The sequence below is a fragment of the Chanos chanos genome, chromosome 4 (assembly GCF_902362185.1).
Source record: "Chanos chanos chromosome 4, fChaCha1.1, whole genome shotgun sequence".
NCBI lineage: Eukaryota > Metazoa > Chordata > Actinopteri > Gonorynchiformes > Chanidae > Chanos > Chanos chanos.
This window is the reverse complement of record NC_044498.1, coordinates 15,797,717-15,815,846: the sequence shown is the minus strand read 5'-3', so window position 1 is coordinate 15,815,846 and position 18,130 is coordinate 15,797,717. Positions and strand designations below refer to the sequence as shown.

The following is an 18,130-nucleotide window of genomic DNA, read 5'->3' as shown; positions in this document are numbered from 1 at the left end:
TCAACTGTAATCTCTAATTAACAGAGAGAAGCAGCAGTTCCCTTTCATGACCCAGGCAGAGCGATGCCTACTTCAACAGTTCAATATTACAGAGAGGTGCTGCTCAAAAACATTGGTGAGCCAGGTCACTACAAAATGCGGAATGAGGCTGTACAGATCAAAGTTATGTTACATTATATTTACAAGATTTACAAACTTAATTGGTAAATACTTGCAAGGCATACATGAAGAGCACTTTTGAGCAGTCTGGAAAATATTTTCAAAGTAAATCTGGTTGTTCTTAGTCTTTACAAAATATTCAATATCAAAATCCCCCCAAAATAACAACAACAACAAAAACAAAAACAACAACAAAAAATCCTCTTATCAATAAAAAAATGGTTTATAAAAATATAAAGGCACACATGTAATTGCCCTGTTTCAAACAGAGATGAACATAATGATGTCAAAATGCCACAATAGGCAAAAGATCCTGTCCAATGTGTACCGTAAAGAATGCTCTGTGTTTTTCAAGTACCCATGATCACGTCCAAGGGAAATGCTAATAGAGTTGTGAGATGAAATTAAGCATTTCCTTTTGAAATTCTTTACATAATGAAGTCATTACTAGGAGCAGTGATGTTAGCCACCATGGCTGGAGTGGCTCACTTAACTGATGATGATGGTGATGACGATGATGATGATGATGGTGATGATGATTACAAAAATGATGATATCAGTGTTCTTTAGGTACTGTTCATAGAAGGCTTGCTGCATTTACTCGACTTCCACACTTTGGGAGAGAAGTCAGAATTAGTTATATTCTGTGTATAGGCTAATAGTAAAATAAAGTGGTTTTTTTTTTCTGTCAGAGTGCATCCATCAAAAGCCTCATAGTGTTTCAACTTATGGCTGCAAAATACATCCAGTTATTTTTCTTCCCTTTAACCACAATTAGGTCATTGAGGGAAAACAGGCAGAACAGTTCCTCATTCACGAGAGCTGTTGCTACAGGCATGAAAGGAAATGCTAGGTGATGATCACAGAAAACAAAATGTAAGAATACAAATTTACCAAATTACATCTTACTGTTGAGCAAAATTATTATTTTTTTTTAAATATCCTTACATTTTCAAGGTCTTGTCCTAACAAACCTAAACATCATGCGAAAGCTTTATAAATGCGATGATTACTAACAGATTTCAGTCACTTTGTGTAATGTTATAGCCAAAGTCTCTATGAGTTCAATATCAGTGGGTGGTAATGACTTTTTTCCTTATTTTCTTCTTTATTAAACTGTAACCTGTTAAGGGTTTCTTGCTGCCAACCAAAAACAAGGAACTGAGAAAAAAGAGTACCTTTTTTTTGTTCCTTCCACGTCCTGAATGGTATCGGGCAGAGTTGTTTGAGCTGTTTCTGGTAGAAGGATGGTGAGGCCAGCACCAATCAGAGGGCACAGCCCAAATATTACCATAGGCGCATGCTTGCTGATGTTCCTGAGGAGGTAGATGATGGGGGCGATGACCCCCCCAGCCCGGGCACACATGGATCCCATCCCAATCCCGTTTTGTCTGGAAGCCCGTTTAGAGAAGAGATCAGCCCAACCCTTTAGCTGTCATTTCCATCTCAGAGCAGTTAAAACAAGAATAAATGCACTCGGTGATACAAGTTCAGTTCATTACAGATTTACAGTGGTCTTCATATTAGGTTATTACTGTGTTTTTATTTTAAGCACTGGCTGGTAGTTAAGCATTTCACCATGTGAGTATCTGTTTTCATCTAAAGGAGCATGTACTTAAGAATACGTCTGAATTGGACTCATGTTTGATTACTTTAGATTCTCAAATTGGAAGAACACAAGAATTATTTGGTATGGATAATATGCAGACCCTGATAAAGGATGTGAAGCCTGTTTAAACCTTTAATTCCAATTTCCTTAAATGCAGATAGACAAAGTTACTTATCAATGTGCATTTCCGTGCAATAAAAGTTTGGAGTGAAAAAAAAGATTGAGTGTTAAGTGTTATGCAAAACGCCAGAACAGAGGGGAAATTTGACATAAAGATACCACAAATCATGTCCATAGCAAACTTAAAAGGAATTCTGATTACAATAAATGAGTGTGTGTGTGTGTGTGTGTGTGTAGTAACCCTTATATGCATGATGATAGAGGGTTGCAGATTTTTTTCATGGGCAAGTCATAAAACATTTGGATTTAGATGGTAAACTGAATATATATGTGGATGTCCGTAACTACACTTTCAGATCTATATATAGAGAATACACATTCCATAGCCAAAGATAATTACTGTATTTAGACATTATATGGCCTCTCTGTTATCATGACATCAAGTTTACAAAAAAACATGTGCAGCACACTGACAAAACTTAAATATGTAAAAAAGAGAAAACGCATGCACGCACACACACACACGCATGCACGCACGCACGCACACACAAATGTACACACAAAACTTCCATGGCAGTCATTCATACCTCATTGTGTTTGGTGTGATTTGTTGCTCACCTGATTACTGTGGGGAAAATCTCTGCAGAGTAGACATAGACTATGGACAGGGACGCAGTAATTCCAAACTTGCCAATCATTGCAAGGACAGTTCGGATGATGGACAGATCTATTTGAACAGTTATGAGAGGCAGATGAGTACAATGTGGAATTTCTGGTCACAGGCTTAAGGTCCTCATAGCGACCTTACTCTATACCTCTAAGACTCTGGAATAGATGAGGGTAACTCTCAGCCTTGAAGTCTTACGTGACTGACACAATATCCTCTTTACAAAAGGAACTAGTTATATAATTGTGGCTTTGCATGAGTTACGTTTTTCATTTAGTTTTTCATTGACTGAGACCCTTCCAAGCCACAAAGAGTTTCCATTGACTACTAAGTCTCCATAAACAAATCTATAAAACAGAGCAACTGCAGAATGACATCATCATGAACAGCCATGGTTTGTTTACTAGAGAAAATGATTTAATTAGAGAGGAAACTCAAGGCTTCTCACACGAGCGGGGAGGCGCCCCAGATTTGAGAGCATTACAGTTCTGAATAAGAATGAGATGCTTACCATCAGGTATGAAGATGGTCAGCAGGCAAGCGAGGCCACCTACAGTGAGAAAGGCCAGCTGTGAAATCCTCCTGGAGCGGTTGAGGGTAAAGAGCGTGATGGTGCGTGCTGGCATTTCCACCAGACCAAAGATGAACTGTGTCAAGTAAATGTTCATCCCAAAGTCAGAGATGTTGAGAGACAAGCCATAATAGACCAACACATTGACAAACCTGAAAGGCAAAAAAAAGGCAAAAAAGCAGAGGGCAAAATGAGGACGGTCGACTGTGACTCGTTATGTTAAGATATGTAGCTTTTTTCTTTTAAGGTTTTTTTTTTTTTTTTTGCCTCCAGCATTGCAAACTGAAAGAAGTACTTCCTGTTTCCCCCTGTCTGCCACAAGCCACCACACTGCAGGATGTCACTGCTGATAAATTTCATGTCATTCAAAACAAAGAATGGCAAAAATCTAAGGAAATATGAAACAAGCTAAAGAGGAACCAAAGCCTAAGAGATGGAATGCTACCCATTCTGAGCTGATCTGATTGAAAAAAGACAAATTGAATGAAAATGAAGAAAACAATCTTGGTTTCATTTGATGCTACACAGTGACATGCAAAAGAGGTAAAATACCAGCGTTTTTGCTTCTGTTTTTAATATTAGCAGGTTTACATATAGTGAGGATAAAGTTAAATTTATTCTAACAGAGACAACACAGACCCATCTTTCCCTCAGTGATTCTGTGTATTTCTCTTTAATATACAGTAGATTCCATCATGTTCCTTATCTCATTCAGAACAGATAGAGCCACAGTTCAGACGCCAAAAGCACCACAAGAGAGAAAAAAGCAGAGAAGTGAGTCAGCACAATTTTTTTTTTTTTCGATGAGGATAGAACTCACTCTGTCCCAGTGTCTAAAGATGTATCAGAAAGATGTAATATGATACATCAGCTTGGTATACTATCTATGGAGTCCATCAACCAATGAAATGTGACCTCACATAACACTGTTTAAGCCCACCTACTCTACGCTATAGCATCTGAACCATAATTTACACTTGCTCAGCTCCATGTGCAAATTACACAAGGCTGGAAATTTATGTCAGCGTGACTTACCACAGATAGAATAAGATGAGGGATCGTTTCCTCATTTCGGGAGTGCGAATAAGATCAACCACAGTGTGTTTTCTCTGCTCTTGCACTTTCTCAAAGTTTTTGTAACACTGAAAAATAACATGAATTATTTTACAGTTAGAACATGGTATGTAGCGATGGGAACTGCAGTAAGGATTCGACACTGGCAGATTCATTTGAATGTCTTACACTGCGGAGCATAATACCTGAGCTCCGGTTAGATTACCCATGCAAAATGCAAATACCTCAGCAGTTTCGTTTGAGTAAATTAGCATCTGTATCAAAGACAGTGGTATACTAAAACAATATTTTCCTCATCAAAGAAATGTCTCTAAAATATGCAGTCAATGACTGATTGTAACACACCTGGAAAACTTCAACATCGCCCTGGAGTGGTCTACCATTAATACGAGCTGCTTTGTGGATCAACTCCATGGCCTCTGCATTCCTTTGGTTAGCCATCAACCAACGAGCTGATTTAGGCAGTACCCTGAGAACACAGCCAGGAAGCCTTCAAATGAGCTTGATTTTGTCGAGTTTGATGATCACACACATTGTGTGCCAACTAAATGACCTTACTTCATATCCATACAATGTAAGAAAAAAAAAAAGACACATTCCTATTTCCTGTTTCCTTGTTTCCTGTTTATCTCACCAGATGTAGAAGATGAATAGGAAACCGGGTGCAGAAATTGCCAGTTGTAGTTTACGCCAGTCGCGAATCAGGTAGGCGACCCCTGCCAGCATAATGTATCCAAAGCCAAAGAAATAGTCTGTGATGATACCAGCCAACATACGGTGCTTTAGCCCCGTCCATTCAGTGCCTAGGATTTACAGACCAAAGAAGAACACTCAGAAAATACACCCCGGTATAAAATACAAGGTATTTTTAAGTCAACATGACAAAATGAGGTGGAGTTAATGGACAGTCTTTTTTTTAACTGACCTAATACAAATGCGTTCATGATGACAGCAGATATTGTTGTCCCAACCACAAATCGCAATAAGACATATATGTAGAAATTTGGGGCGAAAGCAGCTCCCACCCCAAAGGTTGCTTGCATTGCCAGTCCAATCAGAATGATGGTTCTGCGCCCATATCTGAAACAAGACAAGAGATCATGTCCTTCCACTGCCTCTGAAACAGAGCTTTTGTGTTGAGAGTGAATTGCTGCCTTTGAAAGCTGAACATGTGCAGTGCATTAGATTCACTTTCTAAAATCCCTAGTGTTAAAATGCCTTAAATGTTTCGGACTTGGCTGGACAACAAGTGGGCATTTCAAATCAAATCACCACTATGGTCTATGAATATCACTGAGTCGAACTTCAACTACAGAAATAGAATTTTATACACTAAACAGTTTCACCACACTCTCATGTTTGGTAAGTTTTTAAATAAAGGTATATACACAGATCACATCAGTCCAAAACAAACCTAAAAATGGGTGACATACAAAGACATTAGTGTTTGCTGCTTTGGTTTCCTATTGAGTAAAACCACAAGTATGTTTACTGTAAAACAAGGCATTCCAAACGCCTTCCATCTTTATTTCCAACAGTCTTTTGCTGGTATATGATGTGAATTTGCTGTTGCTTGTAACTTGTGTGAATTCCTATCATTCACTGGAATCTGCCGTCCTCCGTGTTTCAAGCCTAGCATATAACATTCATTATCACTATGGGATTTTCATATTTGCACTTATATTTGTACTTACTTATCAGCAAGGGCGCCAAACACCACAGCTCCAACAAGCAGACCAAACATATAGATAGAGGAACCGATGTTGTTAAGTGTTGCGTTGTCACACACCAGATCCCACTATATCAAAAGGAGACAGTGTTATCATCAAAAGCCACATTATGTAGTCAAAACTTTCCAGTAGAAAATAATGTGTTGTTACAAATATGCTCTTTTTCTCCCCTTGGTTCAGTTTATCTCAAATGGCCCAAGTCTTGCATTGCCTTGAATACAACAGTTTATTTGGTCCATATTCTATCTAGGTTCTTGTTTCAGCCTCCTGCCTTACTCCTTAATGATTTCCCAGCAGTCAGACTCCATGGCATGACCTGACCCTGTACAGCTTTCCACCATAACAACATCTGGATCAGAAAACATGAGTGGGAGATATTGTATCTGTCCCCTACAGTGAAACTCCAAATGGAACTGGTCCTTGGCCAGAGTGTGTGAATCAAAACAGGTTCTGGGCAGAGTGTATGAATCAAAACAGGTTCTGGCGGTCATTCCAGGCTTTGCAACTTCACTGAGCTTTCATTGCATGGTGTGGGTTAACAGCCCTCAAGGCACATATCCTTCTGTGACAACATGTCACAACGTAGCGTGAGGAGACGGCACGGCACAGCTTTATGAACCATTGGAAAATGCCTACACCACAGGAGGCCCTCTCAGTGTACTGCTCTTACCCCTGAACCTCATCCTGCTAGCCAAGCTCAGATATCACCTCTATGGCAACTTTCTTCAAGAACCGCCCGCTAGCCAGCCACTCTTCCGGCAAAAAGAGAGAAAGGCAAAGAGAGAAAGAGAGCCAAACATCCAGTATCCTAGGGGAGTGGGGGGGCGGCACTGAGGTCTATGGCTTTCTCAAGAACATCGTGGATGGTAACGGCGAATGACGCTGATGCATCTGGGGCGGGGGGGATCCACTCACCTCTGTAACCACTGTGCTGAGGAAGACCTCCTTGCTGAACTCCCAGCCCCCCCGGCAGCCCCTGGAAGCAGGGCCATCACTGAGGGGCAGAATGCCGCTGTGGTTCAGCTGGACCAGTGAGACCTCATCCGAACATGAAAGGTCAGAGCTGCCTGCGGAGTGAGCTTGTTGGCTGGAGTTGAAACTGAAGCTGGACCCAGGACTTGCTCCCGGGGGCCAGGTGGAACGGCACAGGTGAGGAGGCACAGCCCCTGTGAAGATGGACACCAGCATGTGGAAGGCCAGGAAGATCTGGGGAAGGCAAATCCACACATACAGGGTCTTCTGGAACTTGCCAAACCCCCCAATTTGACTCAGAATATCGTCAAAATTCATGTTTGTTCCCCAATTTTGTTAGTCTTCCTAAAAATCAGGCTAGTTAAACTCAATTGCAGAAGTAAGTCCCAACAAGGTAAAATGCCCTAAAACTGAAAGCAAATTCTTCAGCGTGACCTCAAAGCACAGCTCAGAGAGGAGGCTTGCTTTAAGTGGCTTTGGATCGACTGAGAGGCTATTTTGAGTTGTGCAAGTCTCTTCATTAAGACTAGTCACACCTGTATCATACTCAAAGGCAGAGAGGGCTGCTGCTGTCTGCTGTAAACTGGCAGCGTCACACACACAGGGTAATATAACCATCTGCTGTGGGGAGTGACCTAGATACTGGGGTGGAGTCTAGTATGAGAGGGAGGAGCTGCTCTCTGCTCTTTGTGATGACTGAGTAACTGCATTTGTCACCCTCTCTTTCTCTCTCTCTCTCTCTCTCTCTCTCTCTCTCTCTCTCTCTCTCTCTCTCTCTCTCTCCATGCCCAGAGGGGGAGACAGAGTGTGGGAGTTTGTTTGTGTGTAATATATAGCTTGTGTCTCTTGAACAAAAGAAGATATCCATGGAGAAAGTATTGAACCTCAAACACAGTCATGAACAAATTAATGAATATCATTAAGAGATGGTCTTCACAGTAAAGTTCTTTCTAAAAGAATAATTCACAAAACATTAGGATTATGATCTTTCTGGATACATTAACTTATTAATTAATCAATTTTCCAGTCAATACTGATAAGCCTGCAAAATAACTGCTAACTGTTTGCAAAATGAAGAGATGTTCATTATATCTGAGGTCATGGGAGAAACATAAATTTATCTCATGCACTCATTCAATAGCCATTGTACACATCACATTTTAGACAAACAACTGTTTTGGTAAGCAGTCCACTTAATAAAGACGCTTGGGGAGCGAGCCAGTTTTTAAACCAACAACAGAAATGCATTCACAACTTCTTCTATCAAATTCTCACCACAAGGGACTGATAGTATTCTAAAGAAATGCAAATACTTTGCACCAAGTAACTCACTTAGTATGACATGCCAAGGGGGGGCACTGGGCTTTAGTGAGACAAAAGAACGAGAATAAACACCATGAGAAGGGATTAGGATTTTAACCTTGAAAGGCTGATGTCTGGTCCCACCATTATTTCTCCACCATCAGCTCTAGTATTAACATTTCATTTTTTCCCCCTCACGGCTGGTGTCATATGTTTGACCGTGGCAATAACCTTTTTTTTTTTTTTTTTTACAAGCCCAAGTCTCCTTGCATTGCCCTAAGTGAGAAAACAGAGAAAACAAATTTGGTCAACCAGAGGTAACTGGAGAAGACTGATGTCTGGCATTCTTAAGTGCCCTGAGATAATCCACGAAAGTATTTCCAGAACAATCCCATTAACCATGCACTCAAACAATAAGATCTTACATATCACTGTACGAACACAGTCCTATTGCTCTTATTGTAATTTTTAAGAAATTAATTTTCATGTAGCCTCCTATAAATATGATAGAAGTATCCGTCATGTTTGGTTTGCACCAACTGTGCAAAACATTGGCAAATATTCTTTCCGGGGAAGGAAAATTTAGTAGGGCAGGCTGAACGAGGTCAAGTGATGTTACAAAACTACAAAACTTTACTAGTACTTCCATACATTTGGAAAGCTTTCACTCCCCCCCTCCCCTTCTCTCTTCATTGCCTGCACAAGTGGTGAGCATATGCAGCACTTCTGTACAGTCTAAAAGTTAGGAGCTGGGAAAAGCAGCTAATATGAATATGTGGTTGGATGTGGTTGATATTATATGGTAGGGAATGGCTGAATTTTAATTGACAATAAAATATGGTTTATAGTAAATGACACAAGAACAGAGTGAAACGTAGTAGGGGGCTGAACTACTGAAGTCTAAACAATGTTACCAGTATTTACACAACACTGTAACACTGCCACCATTACCGTGAACGAAAAACCCTCGGGTTTTTTAACGTCATCATAAGCATCGTCACTAAACTTTTTTTTTTTTTTTTTTTTGTGAAAACAGGCATTTTTTTCAGGTTCACTCTTGTGCTTGTCTAGTTCATGTTGATTGATTTAGTAGCCTGCTCTGTATTTGCTCAGAGAGAAGACTTCAAACATATGCATATGGAAGTGCTTCTGCAACAATGCAAATAGTCATGTGGGTACATGTTGCGTGTCGGAATGACTATGTGCATATAAATTCGCAACATTTTAAAGACGTGGAACAGTGGCATTCCTTTGACAACAAAGGAATTAGACAGATGAGCAGCATGCACACACACATGCACACGCACACACACACATATATGTGTGTGTATATATATATATATATATATATATATATATATATACACACACACGCATACATACATAGTGCTTTCTTTGGATACATATGCCAAAAAGCAGGCAATTGCATGACATCATACAAACAAATATAAAAAATGATGTAAATCCAAAAACAGCTGGGCAGCAATATTGCATGAGTCTATTTTAAGCCATTGCCTGCTGGTGGAGTTGAGTATGAGGCCTGGTCAGGGCATGGATGATTGGAACTTCAGGGCTAGACTGAGATGCCCAAGTTGTGGATAAAGATGGGGAACAAAAACCCCGCTGACTAAGCAAGAGCTGAAGTTCTGTAAAAACAAAAAACTTTGTCTGCAGGGGCAGAATCAGATATAGATGTGAGACATACATAGACAATGCTATATCAGTATCAGTGTTATGTATTTAACATGACTGCAATAAAAACATGTCGTGTTTATTTTAGAGACTCAGAGCAATCAGCAAATGAGAAACTTCATTATGACCAAGGAAGGTACGAACAGATATGAATGACTCCGATGACTTAAACAGGCCATCTAAGTCAGATGATCTTGCAAACTTCTGTTGCAGTTATGGTGAAGGACAACTTTAAATTCTGTAGGGCTGGTTGCATGTGAGGGGCTAAACCTGATTATGTATCCTGGAAATAAGCCATCCATGCCTTGCAGTCACTGTAATCGAATAGGTTTTGTGGTGGAAAAATGGAATGAAGAAGGAAATTCCATGGATGTGACCGAAGTGGAAAGGAGAGTATGTTTAAGTCTTTACACTGGTTTACTGGCCCTGAAACTGGGGCAGCAACATCTCAAAGTTGTTGGATGGAGAAAACAGCCCCTCTGAAGTCCCATTTTGGGGAGGGTCTTAATCTCATGAACCAGGGTGATGCTATGGGCTGATGGGAAGAGATCATGAAAATCTCATATATTTTGTGTGTGTGTGTGTGTGTGTTCAGGTCGGGGGGGGGGGGTAGTATTCCGATATTACGCTTGAGTTAAAGTAAAGATACAACCATAAAAGAATGAATAGAGTAAAACTGCATGTCACCCATTCAGTAACCAACTTGAGTGAAAATGTTAAAGTATAGGGCTTTTGATGTACCCAAGTTTTCAAACGTACTCGTATTCAAAAGTACAAAAACAAAACAAAACAAAACAAAAACAAAAACTACAAAAAAAAACTAACACCCCCCCCCCCCCCCCCCCCCCCAAAACACGTAAGCCTTCTGGCGTTAATGAAACGCTACCATTTGCAGGTTATCTAAACGTATGTACTCACATTAGCAACGATGATTTCATGCCATGGCAAGTTCTGTTAGGGTTGTGAGGTCGGTGCACGGACACACACTATATTGCACCACTTTGTGTACATCTGCATCAGTTGCGTCCTCGTTGCTTAAAACACCCTGCAAACGATGATATTCCCACATGCGTTCAGTCGTTCAATATATAAAAAACAACGGCTTTTGACTGGCTGGCCAAATTAAATACTCGACGACAGTTGTAATCAGAAATGTAAACATATCATGTAGCCTATGTATGTAGAAAACGTTTGTGTTTTAACAGAGGTGGTCAGGTGGAAACTGGAAGTAGCTCATACTGATACCCTGTCAGAGTACAACTTTGCCAACAAGTGAAGTAATGAAGTATTTTTACCTCAGCCAACCATCTTGTGCCTGACATAGATGGATGAATTTAGAATGCCACAGCCAACAAATACAATTTATAGTAATTCTCAATTCTTTATCAATGTAACTTTTATCTAAATGACCCAACTCCCAAATCAACAATAGAACAGAACTTTGGAATATGCTGTCAAATCATAATTGAAGCCATTAACTGAATACAGATGGAAAAAAAAAAAAGAAAAATAGAGAAGCCAGTAATAAGATACATCTCTCCAGACCACTATATACCCACTTCCAAATGAAATGACTTCTCTGGTGTGTGTGTGAGAATTTGCCAAGATGCTCTTCACTGAGCCAACCAGAACCACCTCATACATTTGACTTGTCAATACATTGATAGTGTATACTGCTACACATTCCTGTGCAGTCAGGAGGCAGAAGCCACATTCCACCCTGAAATTGCCTGGTTCACTGACTTTCCACCCCAGAATTATTATTGCCTGAGGACTCTGACTCGATTTCAAATGGTAATTAGATTCTAAATAAAATCCAAATCCAGATCTCCCCCCCCCCACCCTCTCTCTCTCTCTCTCTCTCTCTCTCTCTCTCTCACACACACTATTTTGTTTCATTAATTGCTTCATCGACTCGTTTTAAGCAATAAATAAATTAATTAATTAGTTAATTAATTAAAGTTGATGTGATGTTGCTGTCAATCCTTTCTGGTCACCAGATTGAGAAACGGAACACAGACAAGACAAACTGCCGAGCATTTAGTCACAAACAAATGGGCATGACAATGCCAGTACATGCATGTTGTGCTCACTGCCTTGGTTCGTTCACTGTTGTATGTTCCAAACAGAAACAAATTTTGAAATCATAGTCAAAAACTTATTACAGGAGTGCAATGAAGGTTCAGTTTGGCAATGCAAGACTGGGGATGTTTGTAAAATACCCGCATGGAGCTCAGTTGTGTATGAATGAGTGTAAATACAGTATATGACTGAGTGTGTCTGAAAAGGCGAAAAAAACCCAAACAAACAGAACATAACATTCTTACTTCATGAGCACTTAGTTTGACTGACATGACTTCTTAAAGTAACAGTCCAAATCATGTTTTTGCCCAGGAGTGAACGTTTTTAAGCTTTAAATGGTTCATGTCATTAAGTAGGCTGCACCCTTTGTTGAGAAGTAAACTATGCTGGAATGACCCCAGAGGCCATACCTGCCTCTTGGAGCACATAACTGATAAATGTGAACGAGAAGAGGCTGTCTTTCAAACCACTGAAGTCTGCTTTCAACTCGTCAGGTCCCAGCCCTCATAATTTACTTAAGCACCTCAGGACAAGCCAAGGTGTTATACCAGCAAAGTTGGTGTCAAAGTCATACAAGAAGATCGTATTTTAGTGAGCTTAACAGGAACAGTAAAAAAAAAAAAAGTGAATTTGGAGGCAATGGCTACTGAAAAGGAAAGGAAAGGAAATTAGGAGACGGATTCCTGTTTCAAACTGATCGTTGTTTTGAATTTGACATTGTTAAAAATATGTCTAAACTTATGTCAAAACATAATATTCATTTTGTTGTTTCAGACAGGAAGGTGGAATGATATTTAAAGCAATGATTAAGTCACAAATCAAAGCATCAGTATATTTACAAAAACTGAAAACTGCAGCCATTTTACTCAACAGCCTGGGCACTTTTACCTTTGTAACTGGAGATCATATTTATGTCATTTTTGCCTGAAAAGTAAAGGAAAGATTATAATCGTATGTCTTTTCCAGAAAATATTTTTAAAAATTCAATTACTCGGAATCCTTGCAAAAGTGACTGACATCTAATTACCTTTGAATGAATCATGCGAATAAAATCTTGTTGGAACATAACTAGAATTCATAAGGTGATACCATGCATAAGGTCATCAATATTTAAATCACCCAAGATTCAAAATGCCCCCCTGTGGCAAGATTCAACAAGTACATTTTATGCAACACCCTGACAAAGTTACAAAACATGCACTGGTATGTAATCAGAATACAGTGGTGTACAATTTCAAAGGCTATAATGAGTGTGTGTTTAAGTTAAATGCATCAGGATGAGCAAATTATACAGAAATCAGAAATAGTTATCAAACATTATCACAACAACATCATTTTTTAAAAAGTCTTCTAACTCGATAGCATAGAAAACAATATCAAGACAGAACTGATTATGTGCCATTCTTGGCATGATTTCCTGTGCTTTCAACAAATTTTGAGTCACAGTCCATGAGGCAAATGGTAGCAGTGTACCCTGCCTGAACGAATGCTTTGTGGATGTGTCACAAACTTGCGGTGCCTGTGTGTTTTTAAATATGTTGGGTGTCAGGAAGGCAAAGGCTCCTGTGTCACTTCATTAAGAAATATTGGGATATCTTCTCTGCGCCTGACCTCTGGCTTCTTAACACCTCACTGTTTGGCACCCCGAGCGAAGCCACTCCCCCTTGTGTAATAGCCGTGACGGGGACACGTGATTGGTTTGTGTAAGGTTTGTCACATTCTCTGGGTTGTAAGTCAGCATGTCATCAGAAACCCACAGCCTGCACTGCTATTTGACCTCATCGTTTAGCTCCACTTTCATTTACTTTCATCTTATGTCTGATCCACGTGAGCCTTAAGTTGTGTAAGACAGAATACATAAGCAAATTTCTATTTTTAAATATATATTTACTAATATGTGCTATCCAATACTTAACTCTACATTAGTGAAATGTTATGCTGAGGTACAGTGTGAAAAGTTCCAAGTTGTTTTGTCAAATAGACCCTCTTAACAGACAAATGATATTAGAATAGTAAAGTTAAATAGCATAGTAATGGCATAATAAATAACAGCAAACATGGTACCAGGAATTTATATCTAATTTTTTTCTAAGCATGTTTTATGTCAGTTGTAGTAAAAAAAATCCAGGAGGCAAAGAGTAAAAGAAGAGCACTGTTTAAAATAAAAATTTTTTTTTACAGTATCACTGTGATGCCAGTGGCACACTGGCTCCAAGACAAGGAATCTTATGAAAGAAGCAGACACACACAAAACAAAACAATGGCAGGATACGTAACCTGGATTTTGAGGTTTCGTAAACTAAGCGATCACGTGTATTAGTGGGGCAAGGCATAAAGCTCAATCAGCTACTTCCTGACAGAATAACGAGTCATTCTCTGCTTCCTCCCCTGTGCCGCAGTTGTGAATGAGTTCCATGTGGCTGTGGGGTATTCTCACGACAGCCTGGAGATAATTACAGAGTCTGAATTTAACACCTTTACATTTAGAGACACTTTTTTTTTTGCCTAACTGTACAATTAGAGTAAGCACCCTGAAGATCAGATACATCTTTACTGTTGCAATAAAAAAAAAAAAAAAAACTTCTTTCAGGAGAGGGGAAAAACTTAGAAGCCTGATGATAAATAATTTGGCTTCCTTTACTGTGGCGTGTCTAACTGTTTAAGTTTAATTTACTGCAATTTGAAAAGAGTAAAAATTTCACCAGTAAAACTGTGAAGTCAACTTGCAGCTAAGAGTTTTGTTCTCAGGCATACATTAGAGGGGTTGAGCCACTCCTCCACTCCCTCAGCACTTTCTGACAAAACGAATAAGGGAGGAAATGCTTTTGCTGCTTTTCTGAAGACCGAAAAGTAGTACATCACCCACCTCTCATTTGTAAAGTGATAACAGCCATCTGGAATAAAGAATGCTTGATTTCCCCCTAAACTTATGACCCTCTGAAGAACTATTCATTACTGGGAGAAAAGAGAAGTCAATTTTTTGTAAATCAAAATGTACAAAAACAAGGGATTCTCTATATGTTTAATTTAAAATTTCAGGAATTTTTTACAAAAGATCTTTAGTTGGCAATATTATGATTTTAGGTTGAATTTGGGGGTCATTCTTTGTGTGTTCAGTTAGCTCACTAGTACTCTTTGGAAACTGCGTTTATATAACTTATACATGCACAACATCTGCAACTATAAATCAATAATATGAGAAATAAAATGATGAACATGGCATTTGAAGACTGTACTTACCCTCTGCATTAGAATATTATCCACTGGTATCAAAAGCAGATATTAATATCTGTATTAATATTTGTATTCCAGGTGTCCTCCTGGAATAATCCTATTGACAAATAGCTCTAAATATTTCTGTGACAACTGCAAAATAAACAAGAAAATTGTCTACTTTAGATATATAATAATAATTCTACATAAGTAGGCATAATTCTGATGAAAAATGTTTGATCTGTAATTTTTTTGTACACCAAAGTACGTCAAAAGTTCATGACATTCTAGATAACATCATCAATAGAACTATTAAACAAAGGCAAAAATGGTTGCACATTCTTACATTTGTTCTTGAGAGATGTAATTTCAGGAGTTATGGTGGGTTATATGAAAAGTCTTTGTTGCCTGGGCCTCACAAGGTCATTTTCTGCTCCACATGAGGTGACAGCCCTGCAAGACAGAAACTCCCATAAATCCTCAGGTTTCCCAGGGAGGACTTCACCAGTCTGAGCATGGACACTGCTGAGTTTTCAGATACCCCGACCGGCAAACATGGCCTTGCAGAAAACTCTTATCTTGACACAACAAAACTTACGGACATTATACAATATAGATACAGTAACACAGATCAAACTCTGTCTCGGATAAGTACATCTGACTTTACCCTTCAAAGATATCATTTTCATTTTAGAGACAATGTCATAGCAAAAATATGCCCCTGCGAAAGGGAGTACAGCATTTCCTACAACTGGATCCTAAACCAGAAAAAAAGACTAAGACGGCCTGTGAGGGCATATGCTTGTTTTTCTACGTCCTGGGATATAGCAGGAGCTTGTGAATGGCGGAATGGTCTGAAGGCCTGAGAAAGATGATGAAAAAAACCTCAGTGAGCAGGCCCTCTTTACGCAGAGCAAACAGAACAGGAATGTCAGCTCAAACACATCCAAGTCCACCAAAACAAGCGCACGCCTAAAGTAACATTTAAGGGGGAGAAAGGGCTCCTGATTCATGAAGATATCAAAACAACATATCCAACTAAAATTTCCAGGCTAAATCTATGATTCTTACACGGCTTTTACACTGTATCTAAAACTGAGGTACATATATGTAAACGGCTTGTGAGGACTTTTTCCCAGATGAAGGATAGACTTTTTCCCAGATGAAGGATAGATTCATTTCTTTAGGCTTAGCCAACGTTTTTTTTTTTTTTTTTCGGAGAGCTGAATGTAAATGTCCTGTTATGATGATATGGCAGTTCAGACATATAGTGTGAGAGTAAACAGAGGTGGTTTTGAGAGACGGGAGGGCCATGCAGCTGCTTGAAGGAGAAATATTTCTCATAAAGATCTATGTGCCACACGGAGGAAAGGTGTGTTTGGAGAGGAGACAGAGGAAAGCTTTGTATCCCTCTGTAGTAGGTCAGTTCACCCTCTCCCCCCCGTACGCCTTCCCAAGGCCCACTCCCTCTCTCTCTCTCTCTCTCTCTTTCCCTCCCTTCCTTCCTTCCTTCGTTTGCTTGCTCGGCTCACATCTCTGCTCTCTTGCGAAGCTGAGTGCTCATAAGATGCTATCAATACTGAGGTTCAGCCTCCTGCTCATTCTAACTCAGGTAAGAGCCACTCAACTTATTTTCTCTCCTGTCTCACAATGATGGTTTAGCTGTTAGCTCTTATCTAATTGAGACCCATTTGGTCTGGAGACTTGATACCCTATGTGCGACACGAAAAGAAACCACAAGGAACTGTTGAAAACAGTTGAAACAGTTTTGCCTCTGTCTGACAATACTGTATCTAATGGGGTAAACCAATTCTCAAAATTTTTGGATTTACTTTGTGGGCTTACTTTCACAACTCTTTTGATAGCTATTTTGCTGAAAAAAAGTTGTAAATGGTCTGTACAAGGAAGGCTCAAATATTAAATATAAGCTAAGAGTTATATTAAACTTTATTAATTATGACTTCCTGATGAGGAAATGAGGCAGTGAAACTGGCATAATGGCTTGTTCACGTGGTGTGTAGCAATCATTGGTCATGAGTCCAGTAACTGATCAAAGGATGCCCAAAGCCAGATTAGCAGATAAACCTTGATAAAGTGGGCAGGCTGAAGGCCACTGTATTTTTACGTTATAGTTTAGTTTCGTTCTCACGGTTTGATAGGAGCTCATTCTGTAAACTTGTCAGATAGGTTTCAAATTTTTGGCATGGCCCCTCGTGACCCTGAAAAGTGTTTACAGTAGGTGTCAGCTGTACTCACCCTGATGGAATGACATTTCTGACAGATTGTATGCCATAGCTAAGGGGAAACTGAATGATACTCTAATTCTTCCAGCCGTTGTCATGGCGTGAGTCGAGCATGATTGATTTTGGGGCCAAAGAGACTCTGTGCTGTTATGGAGTGTATTTGCAAAAATGAAGGCTTGAGTCGCTGCTTTCTATTGCCTGTGGTGTATCATGGAGAGTCAGTGATTCAGAAGTCACCTAAACTGAAGAAGTTTCAGCGGACTGTTTAGTCGCCAGCGTCAGCATGAGTGTTTACGGTTCCATGTGAATAAATTTCATCAACTTCTCAATGACATACAGTATTTAGAGTGAGATTGGAAAATTCTGCAAAGGCTACAAGAGTCGTCAGTCTTAAACTACAAGTTAGCACATTTTGGAGTGCTTTTATTCTGTAGTGATCCTGAACAGGTTTTAACATTTCAGTTCAGCTGACCTTATTAAGTACTAAGTGAAACAAAGCAAAATAAAGCCAAAAACAAACAGAGGAATTTTAACAAATTGTACTGATCACATTAATGCATGGACAGGGCAAACTTAAATCACAGACAATATGTATCACATAGAATGTACAACTCCGTCAAAGAGCTACAAAAAACTTCCTATTTGGAGACTACGAAAAACAACAGTCAGACCACAGCCAGGACATAACTGCTGATC

The 18,130-nt window shown here is 39.4% G+C and overlaps 1 protein-coding gene across 1 annotated transcript in view; it reads right to left on the bottom strand.

The window, feature by feature from the left end:
• LOC115810192 (organic cation transporter protein) overlaps window positions 1–7,220 on the bottom strand; it is a 34,066-nt gene extending 26,846 nt beyond the window's left edge. The window contains exons 1-9 of the mRNA XM_030772120.1: window positions 6,846–7,220; window positions 5,895–5,998; window positions 5,126–5,280; window positions 4,835–5,003; window positions 4,546–4,669; window positions 4,162–4,268; window positions 3,067–3,278; window positions 2,507–2,615; window positions 1,338–1,550 (exon numbers count right to left, since the gene is read on the bottom strand). Coding sequence (XP_030627980.1) covers window positions 1,338–1,550; window positions 2,507–2,615; window positions 3,067–3,278; window positions 4,162–4,268; window positions 4,546–4,669; window positions 4,835–5,003; window positions 5,126–5,280; window positions 5,895–5,998; window positions 6,846–7,220 — 1,568 coding nt within the window. The remainder of the gene's footprint in view (window positions 1–1,337; window positions 1,551–2,506; window positions 2,616–3,066; window positions 3,279–4,161; window positions 4,269–4,545; window positions 4,670–4,834; window positions 5,004–5,125; window positions 5,281–5,894; window positions 5,999–6,845) is intronic.
• Window positions 7,221–18,130: the final 10,910 nt, after the last annotated feature.